The 18,714-nt window shown below is 35.1% G+C and overlaps 1 protein-coding gene across 11 annotated transcripts in view; it reads left to right on the forward strand.

Moving 5' to 3' along the window:
* STXBP4 (syntaxin binding protein 4) overlaps window positions 1–18,714 on the forward strand; it is a 206,025-nt gene that overhangs the window by 47,879 nt on the left and 139,432 nt on the right. For 10 of the 11 annotated variants that reach the window (XR_006341150.1, XM_043902705.1, XM_043902709.1 and 7 more), the window contains one exon: window positions 2,531–2,625. Coding sequence is in view for 10 of the 11 variants with exons in the window: in XM_043902705.1 (XP_043758640.1) it covers window positions 2,531–2,625 (95 nt within the window). In the remaining variant the exon portion in view is untranslated. The remainder of the gene's footprint in view (window positions 1–2,530; window positions 2,626–18,714) is intronic. The other variant, XM_043902707.1, reaches the window with a different exon arrangement.

Raw genomic sequence — 18,714 nt, forward strand, 5'->3', positions numbered from 1 at the left:
AGTGACTTTCTTTGCTAATGCCGTCATTACTATTAACAGTACTTTATTGTTTACATGGGCTTCCCAGGTGGCACTAGTGGTAAAGAACCCACCTGCAAATGAAGATAGACCAAGGGACATGGATTTGATTCCTGGGTTGGGAAGATCCCCTGGAGGAGGGCACGGCAACCCACTCCAGTATTCTTGCTTGGAAAATCCCCATGGACAGAGGAGCCTGATGGGTGACAGTCTGACATAGAGTCAGACACGACTGAAGTGACTTAACACACACGTACACATAGTTTTCATAGTAGTTTTCTAGAGTTTTTAATTTTACCATTACACTTCCTGTAAAGTGATCTGTTTTATTCCTCCTGCTGATTATGAAAGATATTGACACATTTAAACAATTGGCTTAAGGAGTCATAAGAGATTAGAATCCTACATGGTCACCTACTTGCCATATGATATTGTGCCAGTTTCTTTACCTTTTGGGGTCTTGGTCTCATCATCTTTAGTTGGAAATAATAATACCTGTGTCACTGTGGTTATTGTCGATTAATGCGTTTATGCACATAAAGTACTTAGTGTGCTGCTGCTGCTGCTGCTAAGTCACTTCAGTCATGTCCGACTCTGTGCGACCCCATAGACAGCAGCCCACCAGGCTCCCCCGTCCCTGGGATTCTCCAGGCAAGAACACTGGAGTGGGTTGCCATTGCCTTCTCCAATGCGTGAAAGTGGAAAGTGAAAGTGAAGCTGCTCAGTCGTGTCCGACTCTTAGCGACCCCATGGACTGCAGCCCACCAGGCTCCTCGGTCCATGGGATTTTCCAGGCGAGAGTCCTGGAGTGGGGTGCCATTGCCTTCTCCAAAGTACTTAGTGTACTGCCTGGCTAAAAGTAAGCATGGTGGTTGAGTTGCTAAGTCTTGTCCAACTCTTGTGCTAATCTTCTCTTATATCCACTGTTGCACACAGTGAATGTTTATGCCTGGATGTAGGAAAACATAAGTAAAAACACATGCCTTGGTATGTGTCCCTGTCCTGCCCTCTCTTCTGTCTCCTCTGCACCCCTTCCACGCACACTTGAATTGAGTAATTCACGCTCAGAGTTAGTCTTGATCTGAGTTCATGATTAAGTTAGCTTGGGTTCACCTTGTGTTAGTGTGCATTAATGATAGGCCAGGAACCAGGCTAAAAAGTCATTGTCAAGACTCACATGTCCACACCCTAAAAATGAAAAATAATGTTTGACTTATCTCCTACTTGGGTTTCCATACCACTTTACTCCATGCTGACCTTTTATGCTACACTTCAGGTTTGGCAAAAAATTTCTCTTAAGAGGAAAAAGAATGTATTCATAATTTATTTTTAGCCCTTGGCCAACAATTAGGTATCACAGTAAAAAGACATCTTTGTTGCCTTTGTCAAATTTGTAAAAATTCTATTATACTAAAATCAGTCTTTCTCAACCTTTGAATTCCATTTAAAGTTAAAAGTCAGTAACCATTTTTTTTTTTTATGATCTTGACACCTATAAGTTATATTCAAGATTTTACATAGAATGTTAAGGAAGTGTTAAAGGTTTAGAGGAAGACTATTTATTTTCATATGCACTTCTTATGTTCTTAGGAAAGAGAATGCAAATCATTTTGTACTCAGAGACAGATGCTCTGAGAAATAAAAAAAAAAATTAAAACACTGCATAAAAATGTGACATTTTAAAAAGTTTTTTCTCTTCCTCTTGTTTCTATGTAGAACTAGTAAAATACCATTTAAAAGTGTATTTAGAATGGTGACAATTTAGATACAAAGATTGACATGAATTGCAGAAATCTGACAAAATTTGGCATATTAAGGCAAATAATTTTTCAAATTCTAGTCCCTTGGGACACCTGGTTTTTACTCATAAATCAAGGATAGAGCTCGTCTAAATAGTCAGGGTATACTGAGAAGGCGTTAGAGAATGGGTGAGAGGTGTATGACACTCAACTCTTGAGAATCATTTATGCTCCTCAAAATATAACCCTTCTGTAAAATAAGAAATAAGATTTTCAGTTCAAGAAGTTCTCAGACTAATCATACTTTTTGTGCAACCTTGAAACAGTTTGCATTTGTGAGTTTTTCCATAGTACCTTCAGAACTCATATAGCAAACTACTTTTGCCAAAGAGAAATTATGACCTTTTTGAATTTCTAATATGATTTTACTAAGTTTGGAAGAAAAAAAGACTTTCATTTTGCAATTAATAAGGCATTATGATGACAGGGTAAGTGGTGGGATGTGTGTTTGTATTTTAAATTAATATTTCTGTGGGACTTAATGCATAATTGGCTACTCTTTTTAGACCACGTCTTTTAAGGCTTTAAGTGAAGCTGGTTTATATGATACGTTTTAGATTTAAAGAACAAAAAATAATGAAAACAAAAGTGAAAGCTGCCAACTGATTAGCCAGAATTCTTTCTGAACAGCAGGAGCCAAGAATACCTCCTGTCAAATGAAAAGTTCTATTCCAATTAAATTTCTTATTAATGTGTACCCTGTTGTCTCTTAGATATTGCCCCTGCTTGGACTGATAACTATGGGCCACAAGGAAAGAAGATTTCCCTAAGTCCATCTGTTCGCGTTAAGGTAGAGAAACTGGAAATGGTAAATACTTGAAATTTTTTCAGTTTTCTTCCGTGAAACTATAGCAAGGAAGTATTGTCATTCTTTGTGAGGATAAAAGATTGGAGCCATTAGTTTCTTGAGTTATCCATTTGCAGTTAATTAGACTTCAAACCTGTAATGGCAATAAGTACAAGGAAGTAATACCCCATTACTCAATTTTTGAAAAAGTGAAGGGAAGCTAAATCCTAAACAACAAAATATAAACCTACTTAGATAAAAAGAAAATGGTAGCAATGTATCCAAAAAATCATATGGAGGATAACTTTATATTGAGAGTTTCTATTTATAAAAGAAACAAGATGATTAAAAAAGAAAAATTTTAAGCAGAAAAAGATTTTAAAACTTTTCCTCTCAGGTTACCTGGGAGCTGACAGCAAAAATATATGAAGGTTTTTGGGTTGTTCGTTTGTTTTTTAAATATGAAAATGGATATAGCGCTAAAGGTTCACAGCCTCTACTTTCCTGTCAGTTTTTGTGAATAATGATTTTTTACATTTAGGAAGAGTATAAAAATGCATAGCTAGAGTAATTATGCATTACCATTCACTCACATATTCAGACCTTTGCATGGTCCTCTAATAATACCCTTATAACACCAGTTTGAATCTTACTCATTGTTCAAATTCTGACTCAGTTCCAACTCCTTTGTCCAGCTTCTTGCTAACGTTTATAGTTTAGGCCAAAATTACCATTTTTGCACATCTGTAGCAATGAACATCACTTTACAGTACCCTGAAATCTTCTGTGTTTTATCAGCGAGTGAAAGCTTGCAATCTCTTTGTACCACTATTTAAATCTGTACCATCACACAAATCTGATTTGTGCTCTATAAAATTTTCTCATTAATTAGATACTTGATATGTCTCCCTTGTGTCTTCAAAATCCTGAGTATCTTTTTCTATGTTTTACTTTCTTTTTGTGGCTGAAATGTAAGTTATGGATAATGGCAAGTTTTACAATCAGTAACATTAACATCATCAAAAAATAGAATGTTTGAGGTTTAAAACCATATCTATTAATATCTAAAAATGAATAACTACTGTTTTTTAATGATATTGCTGTTATATACATTTTGGAATATCTGAGGTTTAATACTAATCATTCCTCTGGATAAGGAGGAAATTATTCAGCTAATGACTTTACCTGGCAGTGTTTATTCCTTGAATTAAGCTAGTTAAATTTTTCTAGCACATACTTTAAAAAAATGATTAATTTTTTTAGAGATATGAAAATCATCTAAATTGTATTGATTCCGAGAACTGTGAGTTGCTTGCATATTGAATCGGTATTCCACTTTTAGTCTTCCTTTTAGCCTAAGGAAACTGATTATTTTTGTAGCAAAATAAAATTAGTTTTATAGCCAAGGAAACCTACATTCTGTGTAAATTCAGCTTCCCTGCTTTTATTCCAGATATTTTCAGTGACTGTATTTAGTAGAGCAGTCTTTGTTTTCAGAGTTTGAAACTAAATTTCATGCAATAAATATTTTTTTCTAAAATCCATTTTAGCTTCTGTCCACCCATGTTTTCTAAGTTACTCTTACCTTTTTAAATAGTTGCATATTAATGTAGTAATATCTGTATCAGTTTAATTTGAAGTAGATCCTTCTATTTTAGTTGCTACTTTGTAGACAGATTCAACTTTATTGTCCATTACATTTTTAACATATTTCCTATTTACTGATAAATGTGTTCATGTTGTTTAAAATGTAATAAAATTCTATCTTATTGCTCTATTTCCTATAAGTATTTACATATAGTATCTAGGAAATTGGTAATATAAATATTTCACAGGGAAAAGGTGTTGACTGGTTGTGTGGTTATTAAGTCATTAGCCAAAACAATTTTTTTTTCTGGGTTGCAATTTATTTTAAGAAACAATGTCCCAGTTATCTTATTTTCTTCCTTATCCATCATTTTTCTTAACAGAACAAGTTAACAAAAAATTGGGTGGGGGGTACAATTTTTAAGAAAGGCAGAGAAGTTAGAATTTGATGAGGGAAATTATCTGTGAAATGTATGTTTCTGGGGCATTGTCTTCATGAACTCCTTCATGTTTTAGTAGTCTACGGAGACAGTTTTATATCAGGATATACTGGAAAGTAATTTCTAACACTGAACTAATACTATGTGTCTCGTTTGATCCCATTGTTAAACTTATAAGTAGGTATGGTTAAACATAGAAATAGGGATATACTTTTTAGTTGGCTTGAAGTTGGAAAATTATTGCACCTCCTTGCTATCTATATTTTTGTACCAGAGAAAGATGCTTTGGGTTACAGATGCCATTTCACTGATGTTTACTTTATTCTTGCCATTTCTATAACATTTGAAGAAATCTGTAGTGAGCAATGGTACCCAATGTCTGAATATAGTTAATGAGGTATTCTTTGTATTAGGTTGGGAAGTACGTGACTAATATATTAAGGAGTGACAGTTTTAAAATTCATCATTTGTTAGATATCAGAAAAAGTTAAGGACATTTATGTGTCTGACAAATTTGCATTTTTATTTACGGTTAAACTGACAAATTTGTATTTTTATTTACAGTTTAAAGATGACATTAGTTATTCAAGAAATTATTGGAACCTATTTTTAATCAAAGATAAATTACCTGCAATATTTTTTCTAATTGAAGTGTAGTTAATTTACAGTATTATATTAGCTTCAAGTATGAAGTGAAGTGAAGTCGCTCAGTCGTGTCCGACTCTTTGCGACCCCAGGGACTGTAGCCTACCAGGATCCTCAGTCCATGGGACTTTCCAGGCAAGAATACTGGAGTGGGTTGCCATTTCCTTCTCCATGTTCTTCAAGTATATCGCATAGTAATTCAGAATTTTTGCAGATTATACTCCATTATAGGTCATTATAAAATGACTATAATTCCTGTGCTATACAGTAAATCTTTGCTGTTCATCTCTTTTATATATAGTAGCTTATATCTGTTAATCCCATACCTGAGATTTGTCCATAATTCCCCCCTTTCCTCTCCTCTTTGATAATCATAAATTTTTTTTCTATACCTTTGAGTCTGTTTTGTATATACGTTTGTATTGTGTTCTAGATTCCACATGTGATATCATATAATTCTTGTCTTTGTCTGACTTATTTCACTAAGTATATTCTCTAGGTCCATCCATGTTGCTGCAAATGGCAGAAATTCATTTTTTATGGCTGAGTAGTATTCCATTATATATACACTCACACAAAACACAAGCACACACCCATCTTCTTAATCCAGTCATCTGTTGAGAGGCACTTGGGTTGCTTACATGACATAGCTGTTATAAATAGTGCTGTTATGAACATTAGGGTGAGTGTATCTTTTTGAATTAGTGTGTTCATTTTTTTCCCAATACATACCCAGGAGTAGAGTTGCTGAATCATATATGGTAGTTGTGATTTCAGTTTTTTGAGGAAGCTATTTACTATTTTCCAAAATTTCAGCACCTGTTTACACTGCTTTTAACAGTGTAAAAGGGTTCCCTTTTGTCCATATCCTTGCAGCATTCAATATTTGTAGGCTTTTTCAATGGTAGTCATTCTGACAAGAGTGAACTGGTTATCTCTCTATTGTTTTGATTTGCATTTTTCTTGTAAGTAGTTTTGTTGAGTGTCCTTCCATGTGCCTATTAGCTATCTGTATGTCTTCTTTGGAGAAATGGTTATTCAGGTTCTGTGTTCTGTCCATTTTTTGATTAGGTTGTCTTTTTTTTTTATATTGAGTTTATTAGTTTTTTATATGTTTAGGATATTGATCCCTTGTCTGGTGCATCATTTACAAATATTTTTTCCCATTCCATAGCTTGTCTTTTCATTTTGTCTATGGTTTCCTTTGTTGGACAAAAGCTTTTAAGTTTAATTAGGTTGCATTTGTTTATTTTTGCTTTTATTTCTTTTGCCTTAGGAGACTGATTCAAAAAAATATTCCTATAATTTATGTCAAAGAGTATTCAGCCTATGCTCTCTTCTAGGAGTTTTCTGGTTTCTGTTCTTACATTATGCCTTTAAACCATTTTGAGTTTATTTTTGTATATGGTGTGACAGAATGTTCTAATCTCGTAATTTTACACGTGACTTCAGTTTTTTCAGAACCACTTGTTAAGAGATGATCTTTTCTCCATTGTATATTCTTACCTCCTTTGTTACAGATGATTTGGCCATTTGCAGTCTTTCCTGTTTCTATATGAATTTTATGATTGTTTATTGTAGTACAGTGAAAATGTCCTGATATTTTAATAGAGATTGAATTAAATCTGTAGATCTCTTATTCCACTTTATATCAACTTCAGTTTCCTTCATTGTTGTTTTATTAGTTTCCAGAGTATATGTCTTTCACCATAAGATTATTCCTAGGCATTTTATTCTTTCTGATATGGCTTTTAAATGGCTATCTTTCTCTTTCTGATATTTCATTATTGGTTTATAGACCACAACATAATTCTATATATTAATCTTGTATCCTACTACCTTGTTTAAATAATTTATTAGTTCTAAAAGTTTTCTGTAGAGACTTTAGGGTTTTCTCTCTATAGAACAGATGACTCTCAGATGTCATCTGCAAGTAGTGACAATTTTACGTTTTCAGTTTCAACTTGGATACCTTTCATTTCTCTTTCTTGTCTTGTTGCTGTGGTTGGAACTTCTAATATTTAAGTAGAAATGGTTAGAGTGGGCATTCTTGTCATGTTCCTGAATTTAGCATGAAGTAATTTAGCTTTTCATCATTAGTATTATCTTGGGTTTGTGTATGTTGCAAATGGCCTTTACTATGTTCAGATGTGTTCTTTCTATATCCACTTTGATGCAAGTTTTAATCATGAATGGATGTTGTATTTTGTCATGTGCTTTTTCTGCGTCTTCTGAGGTGATCATGTGATTTTTATCTTTTCTTTTGTTAATGGGGTATATATCACATTGATTGATTTGCATACATTGAATCATCTTTGTGCCCCTGGAATGAATCCAACTTGATCACAGTGTATAATCTTTTTAATGTATTATTGGATTTGGTTTGCTAATATTTTTTGAGGATTTTGCATCTGTATTCATCAATGAAATTGGCACATGATTAATTTTTTGTGGCATCTTTGTCTGGTTTTGATATCACAATAATGGTGGCCTTGTAGAATGAATTTGGGAGTGCTCCCTTCTCTTCAAATTTTTTGAAATAGTTCACAAAGGATAGGTATAAGTTCTTTCTATGTTTGGTAGAATTCCCAAGTGAAGCTATTTGGTTGGTCCTGGACTTTTGTTTGCAGATTCTATTATTTTTATTACAGATTCTATTTTACTTCTAGTGATTGTTCAAATTGTTGTCTTCTTAACTCAGTCTTAGCAATTTATATGTTTCTAGAAATTTATCTGTTTCTTCTGGGGTGTCCAATTTATTGGCATGTAACTGTTTATAGTATTCTCATGATTTTTTGTATTTCTGTGATGTCAGTTATTATTTCACCTCTTTCATTTCTTAATTTGTTTATTTGGGTCCTCTTTTTTTCTTCTTGGTGAGCCAGGATACACATTTGTCAGTTTTATTTATCCTTTCAAAAAATCACCTCTTGATTTTATTCTTTCCTATTGTCTTTTTTATCTCTATTTTATTTCCTCTGTGATGTTTATTATTTCCTTCCTTCTGCTGGTTTTTGGCTTTGTTCTTTTGTTAATTCTCATGCATGGTAAGTTAGGTTGTTTATTTCTTGAGAAAGACCTGTGTCACTGTGAACTTCCCTCTCAGATCTGTTTTTTGGTTTGTTTGTGTTTTTTTTTCTTTTAAACATCTCAAAGATTTTGTAAAGTTATATTTTCATTTTTATTTGTCTTGAGGTATTTTCTAATTTCTCTTTGATTTCATCATTGACCCATTTTAATAGCATGTTGTTTAGTCTCCATGTGTTTATTCTTTTTGTATTTTTCTTTCTGTGGTCAATTCCTAGTTTAAGACCATTGTGGTCAGAAAAGATGCTTGATGTAATTTTTCAGATTTGTTCAGATTTGTTTTGTGTTGAGTATGTGATCTATCATAGAGAACATTTCATGCATACTTGCAAAGAATGCATATGCTTCCTTTGGGCATCTACAGTGCCCTGTAGATATCAATTAAATCCAACTCTATTGTGTCATTAGGACCTTATTGATTTTCTGATTGATTTTCTGTTTGGACAGTTTGTCCATTAATGTCAGCAGAATGTTAAAGTTTACTGCTATTGTACTATTGTCATTTTCTTCATTTGTTTCTATTAATATTTGCTTTATATATTTAGGTCCTCCTGTTATTAGGTGCATACATTAATGAGTGTAATATCTTCTTACATTGATCCCTTTATTATTGCATAATGTTCTTCTTTGCCTTTGTAATAACCTTTCTTTTAAAGTCTATTTTGTCTGATACACATATTGTTACCACTTTCTTGTCATTTTCATTTTGCGTGAAATAGCTATTTTCTGTCCCCTTTCAGTCTGTATGAAGTGCTTCACTTCCCTAAAGTGATTCTCTTCTAGACAGTGTATTGAAGGATTTTGTATTTTTATCCAATCAGCCATCTTTTGATGGAGTGTTTATTCTGTTGACATTTACAGTAATTATTGATAGGCTCTGGGAGTTGGTGATGGACAGGGAAGCCTAGAGTGTTGCAGTCCATGCGGTTGAAAAGAGTCAGACACAACTGAGTGACTGAACTGAACTGAAATTACTTACTGCCATCTTATTACTTATTTTTCTGTCATTTTTGTAGGTCTTCTCTGTTTATTTCTTCTTTTTTTGCTTTTCCCATTGTGGTTTGATGATTTTCTTTAGTAATTTGCTTGATTTCTTTTATTTTTTATTTTTTGTGTATCTTTTGTAAGTTTTTGCTGTGTGTTTACCATGGGGTTCATGTATGTTGACCCAGAGTTATATTTACTTCATTTAAACTGAAAGGCATTTAAATTCAAATGTGTTCTGGAAGACCTACATTTTTTTCGCTCCTCCCCCATATTTAGGTTTTGAGCTCAGATTTTACTGTTGATGTTTATCCCGTAACTGTTTATTGTAGAGTTGCTTTTATAGTTTTTTATCTTTTAATCCACATATTGGCTTATTTAAGTTTTTTAAGTAAACTGTGATCCCTATTATATATCTGTCTTTTCTAATGTGCTTTATCCTTTCCTATAGATGCTTACTTCCTTTCCATTTAGAGAAGATCCTTCAGCATTTTTTTTTTTAAGGGTAGATCTGGTGTTACTGAATTCATTCAGTTTTTGCTTGTCTGAGAAATCATCTCTCCTTCTTTTCTACATGATAATATGGCTGAGTAGAGTCTCCAAATTTTGAATATACATGCCACTCCCTTCTTACCGGCAAAGTTTCTACAAAAAAATCAACTGTTAGCCTTATGGATATTCCCTTGTATACAACTCTGTTTTTTTCTTGCTGCTTTTAGAACTGTCTCTAACTTTTACCATTTTAATTATGACATATCTTACTGTAGGTATGTTTGGGTTCATCTTGTTAATGAGCCTCTGTGCTGCCTGTGCCCAGATAACGTTTCCTTCCTTTCGTTTGGGAAATCTACAGCCACAACTTAATCATGCATGCTTTTGATACCCTTTTTTCCTCTCGCTTTTCTTCTCATGTTATATGAAACCCTATAATGTGAATATTGGCATACTTAATATTATCCCAAAGATGTCGTATATTACTTTTTAAAATTTGCCTTTCTAACTGCTATTTTGATTGGATGATTTCCATTATTTTATCTTCCAGATCACAAATGCATTTTTCTGTGTCATTTAGTTTGCATCCATTTCTTCTAGAGTTTTTTTTTTATTTATTTCAGATATTTAATTAATTATCTGTTTTCAGCTATATGTTTTTTTATATTTTCTAGTTCCTTGTTCAAATGATCTGTGTTTAGATAAATTATTTTCCTTAATTTAGTTAGGAATGTTTTAAAGTCTTTATCTGGAAAATTATTTCTGTTTCATTATTTACTTTCTTCAGGGATTTTCTGTTACTCTTTCATTTGAGAGTAGTTCCTCTGTCTGTCCATTTTAGTTTTCTCTGTCTTTGTGAATTTAGGTGAAAGATGTGCCTGTTGTGGTCTTGAGGGAGTATTCTTATGTGAGAGCATCCCTATGCAGACTGCATGTGCCCAGTGTCTTTAGCAGGAGGGCTGGATTTGATATGGGTGCCCATCACATCTTTCCTCAGGGTGTGCTGGCACCTGTCACTTTGGTAGGAGGTGTGGCTGCTGATGGAGGAGCTAGAACCTGCACACGATATGAGATGGGACTTCTCTGGCCACTGAATGTCACCACCCTGTCAGGGGCGGGATTTGCTCCCAAGTGGCCAAAGCAGAATCCCAGGTCAGGCTAGAACTGGCTCTGTTTCCCTTAGTATGTATTTTTACTTCTCCTTGCACTGGGGCCTTTGCCCCAAAGGAGGGGAGTCGTGCAGCAAGTGGGGCTGTATATTTGCAGACGTCTAAGTCTGCCTCTGCAGACAGCAGCACCTCTGCTCAGATGCAGCCCATGTTCACCCCTTTCCCTGGTTGTGGTGCCCGCAGATCTAGTGCTGTCCTGTGGCTTAGAGTGAGCCGAGCTGGGGTGTTTGCTCAGCTTAGGCTGGTGTACTTAGCAAGGCCCCAGGTGCAGGAAGTCTGCCCCCATGCTACCGTCACAAATGTGGGCTGTTTCTGGGGCACCTCCTGAGCAAGCCGCCACTGCCTACCTGGGCTGCACCCTGCACCCCCAGGTCACCTCTGCACCCCTAAGCCAAGTCTTTGCCCAGGTCCTGGGTGCCCTAGGTCCAGTACATGCTGTGACGTAGACTCAGTGGGACTGGGTGTTCTCTCTGCTTGGACTGAGGAGGACAGCACAGTGGCAGCTGCTAGCACAGACCTCTCTCCACCCTGCGCAAGTGCCTGCCCACCCCTCATGAGTGGCCTCTGGGCTTCTCCACCCTTTCTGTCTATTCTCACAGTTCTCACAGTACCCACGGGGGCTTGCGTCTCCCCAGACTGGGACTGGGACACCCGGTCTGTGGTTCAGCCCACTCACTCCCAGGACGAATGTCCGTCCCTGTGATCTCTCTTTTCCTCTAAGTTCCCAAGCACAGGCATAGGTCCCAACCCAATCATTTCTCTTCCTGTCCTGCACAGCTAGCTGTATCTTTCTTTCAGTCTCAGTTGTATGAAGGTCCTTATACCAGTTTCCAGTTACTTTTCCTTGAGAATTGTTCCATATGTCAATGTATTTTTTATGTGCTTGTGGGAAAAGGTGAGCTCCATGTCCTCCTACTCTGCCATCTTCATCTCCCACCAAATTACTTCCAATTTAAATTTATGAGCTTACCTCCCTCACCGGCATGCTGTGTTCTTCCAGAGTAAATTTTACTTTCAACAAAACTCATCTGTTAACTGTTTCGCTCAGGAACAATTTGCACTGTAGTTAATTGCATTTTTCAGTATTATTATTGCTTAATATAATAAGAACCACTGTATATTGAGTACCTTCTGTGATGGATATTTTATTTGCATTATTTTTATAAAATTGTTTTTATTTCTTTATATGAAAATATTAACTATATGCAAGAATGATTGAATTTTATGTCTAAAGATTAAAGAATAATAAATACACATGTACCCACCATCCAGGTAAGAATGAGAATCTTTGACATTGCCTGTGCCTTTCTTCTTGATCATATTTACCTCTTTCCTCAATAGGTAATGCTATTCTGAATGTTGAGTATCATTTATATGCTTTTCACATGTTGATTGCTAAAATATTAATGAAGTCAAAGTGTTTACTTTAAGTTTTGCTTAAGATATTGTTAAAATTTTCCTTCTGTTTCCTCAATTCCTAGAAAAGCATGTGGCTCATGGTATATGCTCAGAAAATAATTGTTCAATTCATGTATTTTTTTCTAAAGTAATTGTGCAAATTTTCATTCCTACCAGTCTTATGGAAGTATTCCCATTGTTCCATATACTTTACATTTAGTCTTATTATAATGCATTTTTATTTCTTTATCCTGTCATATTTTTAAATTTTTCTTTGTTCTTTTTTTAATCCCTTCTTTTCCCCCCTCTGTCTTTACTGTATTTTTTTGGTTTGATTATGTTTGATTTTTTCGTTGGTGGTTTTTACATTTTATTTTTATTCTTCCCCATCATGTTTAGAAATTAAGCCTTTTCTTGGTAATCTTTTAATGGTTACCTTAAAATTTAAACATTCATCTTGAACTTAGTCTTAAGTTAATCAGAATCTTTACCTTTCTTTCAGACATACAAGGTATTTATATACTTATAACACTTTAACTCTGATTAGCCTCTTCCCAGCTTACATGCTTATAATTATCCACTATTTGACTTTAGTGAGGCATTGTTTCTCTAATTTACTTTCTTTGCAGTCACCTCCTAACCTCACATAACCATTGAGTTTCTAATTTATTTTTTCTTTCTTTCTTTTTTGTCATTTAAATAGTAAAAGTATAATAACACATTTATAGGAGAATTGAAAAATGCAGAACAGAGTTACATATCATTCCACTATATACTACAATTATTTTTAAGTAGATAAACTAAAATTTTTATTAATAGTTGGAGTTTCAATATCAAACTCTCAAAAATTAATAGAATGAATAGACAGAAAAGTAGAATGATATGGTAGACCTGAAAAACACTATGAACCAATTAAATATAATTAAGATTTATACAATTTTCACACAATGGCAGAATACAAATGCTATTCAAATTCTTATAGACTATAAACCAGGAGACACTTTAACATACCCAAGGATATAAAACAAGGTGCAAAACTTTCATGGTCTAAAGGTATTGAAATCATACAGAGTCTGAATCATGTTAGAAATCAACATCAAAAGATATTTGAAAATAGCCCACATATTTTTAAGTGCAATATGACATTTACCAAGAGAGATCTTTGACTTAGCCATTGAAAGTCTCAATAAAGTTGAAAAACTGAAGAAACACAGAGGGTGATTGCAGAGAAGAAAGCATATAATGAGAAATTAATATCAAAAATGCTTTAAAATCTCATGTATATGAAAATTAAATGTCCACTTTTAAATGACGGGTATATCTAAGAAGCCATAACAAGAAAAATTAGAAAATGTTTGTCACAGAATGAAAATGAAAAGAGAATTTATCAGAATTTGTTGCATGCAGCTAGAGCTGCTCAGTACTGGATTCACTGTGGAATCTTGAAAAAGGTGTGAAAACGACGTGATTTGTTATTTTCTATCTGGTATTTTAATAATTTTGAACTATGGACAGAGGTATGTAATATTGTACAGGAGGCAGCGAACAAAACCATCTCAAAGAAAAAGAAAAGCAAGAAGGCAAAGCAGTTATCTGGGGAGGCTTTACAAATAGCTGAAGAAAGACAAGAAATGGAAAGTAAGGGAGAAAGGGAAAAGTATATCCAACTAAACAAAGAGTTCCAAGGAATAGTACGGAGAGACAAGAAGGCCTTATTAAATGAATAGTACATAAAACTAGAAGAAAAAAAAATAAGGGGAAAGACTGGAGATCTCTTCAGGAAAATTAGAAATATCAAGGCAACATTTTGCCCAAAGATGGGCACAATAAAGGACAGAAATGGTAGAGACCTAGTAGACACTGAAGAGATCAAGAAGAGATGTTAAGAATACATGGAAGAACGATACAAAAAAGATCTTAATGAAACAGATTACTTCAACCATGTGGTCAGTCACATTATGGAGAGTGAAGTCAAGTGGGCCTTTGGAAGCACTGCTATTAATAAAGCTAGTGGATGTTATGGAATTCCAGTAGAACTATTCAGAACCCTAAAGGATGATGCCATCAAGGTGTTGCACTCAATATGTCAGCAAATCTGGAAGACCCAGCAGTGGCCCCAGGACTAGAAAAGGTCAACCCTCATTCCAATTCCCAAGAAGGGTAATACTAAAGAGTGTGCTAACCATCGGACAGTTGCACTCATCTTCTGTGCTAGTAAGGTCATACTTAAAATCTCATGTGCTAGGCTTCAGCATTATGTGAATCAAGGACTTCCAGATGTCCCAGCTGGGTTTAAAAAAGGCAGAGGAGCCAGAAATCAAATTGCCAACATTCGTTGGATCATAGAAACCAGAAAAAAACAGAAAAAAAAAAAAACAACAGAAAAAGGAATTCCAGAAAAACATCTTACCTCTGTTTCATTGACTATGCTAAAGCCTTTGACTGTGTGGATCATTACAAACTGTGGAAAGCTCTTAAAGACATGGGAATACCGGACTCATTGGTTCAAGATTGAGAAAGGAGTACAACAGGGCTGTCTGCTGTTACCCTGTTTATTTAACCTATACCTGAGCATATCATGAGAAATGCCAGGCTGTGGTAGTTGCAAGCTGGAATCAAGACAGGCGGGAGAAACATAAACCTCAGATATGCGGAAGATACCTCTCTAATGAGAGAAAGCAAAGAGGAGCTAAGGAGCCTCTTGATGAGGGTGAAGGAGGAGAGTGAAAGAGCCAGCTTAAGACTAAATATTAAAAAAAAAAAAAAAAAACTGATCATGGCATCTGACCCCATTACTTCATGGCAATAGAAGGGGAAAAGGTGGAAGTAGTGACAGATTTCCTCTTGGGTTGTAAAATCACTGCAGATGGTCACTGTAGCCATGAAATCAGAAGACGTTTGCTTCTTAGCAGGAAAACTATGACAAATCTAGACAGGGTGTTGAAAAGTAAGACATTACTTTGCTGACATAGGTCCATATCATCAAGGCTGTGGTCTTCCCAGTGGTTATGTATGGTTGTGAGAGCTGGACCATAAAGAAGGCAGAACACCAAAGAATTGATGCCTTTGAACTGTGGTGCTGGAGAGGACGCCTGAAAGTCCGTTGGACAGCAAGGAGATCAAAGCAGTCAATGTTAAGGGAAATCAACCCTGAATACTTGTTAGAGGGACTAATGCTGAAGCTGAAGCTCCAGTATTTTGGTCATCTGATGCAAATAACCGACATGTTGGAAAAGTCCTTGATGCTGGGAAAGACTGAGGGCAGAAGGAGAAGAGGGCATCAGAGGATGAGATGCTGGATGGCATCACTGATGCAATGAACATGAACTTGGGTAAACTTCAGGAGATGGTGAGGTCTGGGAGGACTGGTGTGCTATAGTCCATGGGGTTGCAAAAAGTTGGACACGATGACATAGAATAGAAAGCACTGTATGTAGTTTAATTTTGGCAAAAAGATATGTTATTTATTTTTTTAAATATATAGATGCTATATTCAAAGAAGAAGTCAGGAAAACTATACACCAGTTGACAAATAGTGTTTGTCTCTGGAGCAGTGGTTCTTAAGGTTAGGGATGCAGGTGTTTTGCCTCAGGGGACATTTGGCAGTGTCTCAGGACATTTTGGAGAAGGACATGGCAACCCACTCCAGTACTCTTGCCTGGAAAATCCCATGGGTGGAGGGGCCTGGTAGGCTACAGTCCCAGGGGTCGCGAAGAGCCAGACACAACTGAGTGACTTCACTTTCACTTTTCACTTTCATGTGTTGGAGAAGGAAGTGGCAACCCACTCCAGTGTTCTTGCCTGGAGAATCCCAGGGACAGGGGAGCCTGGTGGGCTGCCGTCTATGGGGTTGCACAGAATCGGACACGACTGAAGCGACTTAGCAGCAGCAGCAGCAGAACATTTTGGGCTTTTACAATTTGGAGAATGCAACCAAATTAGGACTTACTAAAAAATAAAAAAAGAAAGAAAATACTTCCTAGAATGTTATATATGAAAATTTAAAATATACTTCTAAATAAGTTATGTCAAAAACATTGCTAGGAAATATATAAAGGAAGGTAAATCTTACTTGTATCAATAGTTAGAATACAAATGAACAAACAACATACTATTCCATAATCAACATACTGACAAAAATTAAAGTGTGATAACAACAAATAGTTCACGTTTTAAAAATTTAAATGGTGTCCAACTGGATGAATGTATTATCATTATCCATTCTCTAATTGATGGACTTTTTAGAATTTCTCCAGTCTGTTTTTTATAATGACATTTTACATGTCTCCTCATCATAGGGTATATATACTGTCAACTTTCTTAGATACTGTAAAATTGTTCTCCAAACTGGTTGTACCAATTTATGCACAACACTAGTATATAAGCACTTCTATTCTTCTAAATTGTTAACAACATTTGCTGTTATCACACTTTAGTTTTTGTCAGTATGTTCAATATTAAACTATAACACTGAGGTAAAAGATAAAAATAATTTGTAAGGCTATCCTTTGCCTTATACTGTTCGTGTGAAATCATAAATATATAAGAGTATGTGTTATTAGGGAATAAATGTAGTGGCCTCAAATCCTGAATAGGAAGGCTACCTTAACTTTAGGATACTGGTTCCTGCTGAGAACAATGGAGAAAGCTTTCAGCCAAGTGTATAATGTTTATTTGTTAAATAGGCAGATACCAATGAGTGTCTATTTAGGTGTTCTTTGTATTATTGTCTTTCCTTTTTTTTCCTTTTTTCTGTATTTGGAATATTTTTTATGACTAAAGGAAAAGACTATCAAAAGTTAAGAATCATTATCCTATGTTATGCAAGGCTATGACTGTATAGACAGGGCAGGCAGATGATGCTGACTTAAGCTCTAGAATCACTTTTGAAGAAATCTCCTGATGTTTTCCCTTCTTCTCGTTTACTTTTCTCACTATGCCCAGCCATCTATACATTGACCTGTTTATTTTTGCTGCGGGAGTCTGGCTGGCTGCAGTCCATGGGTTCACAAAGAGTCGGACACGACTGAGCAAATAAGCACACATCTCTGTACACACTTTATTAAATTGCATATTACACTAGTTACATTTATTTATATGTTGTTTTCACCATAGAGATGATGGTAGGTAGTGGCAATATCTTGTCTGTATGTCCCTTTGCATAGTTCAGTGAATAACAAATAGTAAGCACTAAATACATATTTGGTAAATGAAGTGATGGATGACTTAGCAGATTTCAAAGGAGGAAGCAATATTTAAAGGGCAATTACTAGTATTAACTTTTACCTACATTTCAGTTTTGATGTTCTTGCCAGAATCTAATAATAGGTCATCTAGTTAGATTTTATGCATTAGTGTATGGTTATATTTTGCTATATATAACCTTTGAACCTAAACCAACATTGATTTCCATTAGAATTTTGTTTATCTTAAACCAAAAAGAAACCTGAAAGAAGGTAATCCAGGGCTGGCATGGAGGTTCCTCATGCTTTAAGTACCTTTCTGCTCCACCATCTTTATTGAGGTAGCTCATGAACCAAGATAATTACTTAAATTCCAGCAACCTTTTCTTTCTTACCTCCTTTCTTTTTCTTCTTTCATTATTTTTTTTTTTCTTCTTTCTTTTAATTAAGACTTAAGTGAGGAGGAAAAGGGACAAGAAGCACCTACCCCTACTTTTGAAAGACTTGCTGGAAGTTCCCTGCAAGTTTGCCTTCCATCTCCTTGACTAGTACATGGTCTAGTACATGGCCACATCAAGCTGAAAAGGAGGCTAGGAAATATCTTTTAGCTAAATGATGATGTTTTTAGCTAGAAATTGTGGTTCTGTTACTAAAAAACAAGGAGAGAGTGAACATTGAAATAGTAATACAACTATCAGTCTCTGAAATTTTAACCAACTATGGGTACTAAAAAGAGACAGTAGAAAGAAGTGGGTTCCAGAGAATGCTTTTTAGTTTATTATTTGTTTAAGCTTGCCCATAAACAAACCAAAAATTAGAATTTTTTGTATTCGACCCAATTCTTGGCAACCTTAGTTTTGGTCTCAAGTCACAAGATATCAAACAAAAAGTTGACATTAAGTCAGATTTATTAGAATTTCCTTGCATTTTTCTTCTTCCTTGTCACATATTTTTAAAAACTAAGAAATAGTTTGAATTTTGGTTCTAGGGATATGCTTATACATTTGACACTGGCTAAAGTGCTAGCTTTCCTTGGGGGAAAAAGTGAGGTGGTGGAAGATCAAGAAGCTAATGTTGTATGGAAAATTAATCCATAAATAGTTATCAGACCTTTTTTGATCATGG

This window comes from Cervus elaphus, chromosome 5 (genome assembly GCF_910594005.1).
Source record: "Cervus elaphus chromosome 5, mCerEla1.1, whole genome shotgun sequence".
NCBI lineage: Eukaryota > Metazoa > Chordata > Mammalia > Artiodactyla > Cervidae > Cervus > Cervus elaphus.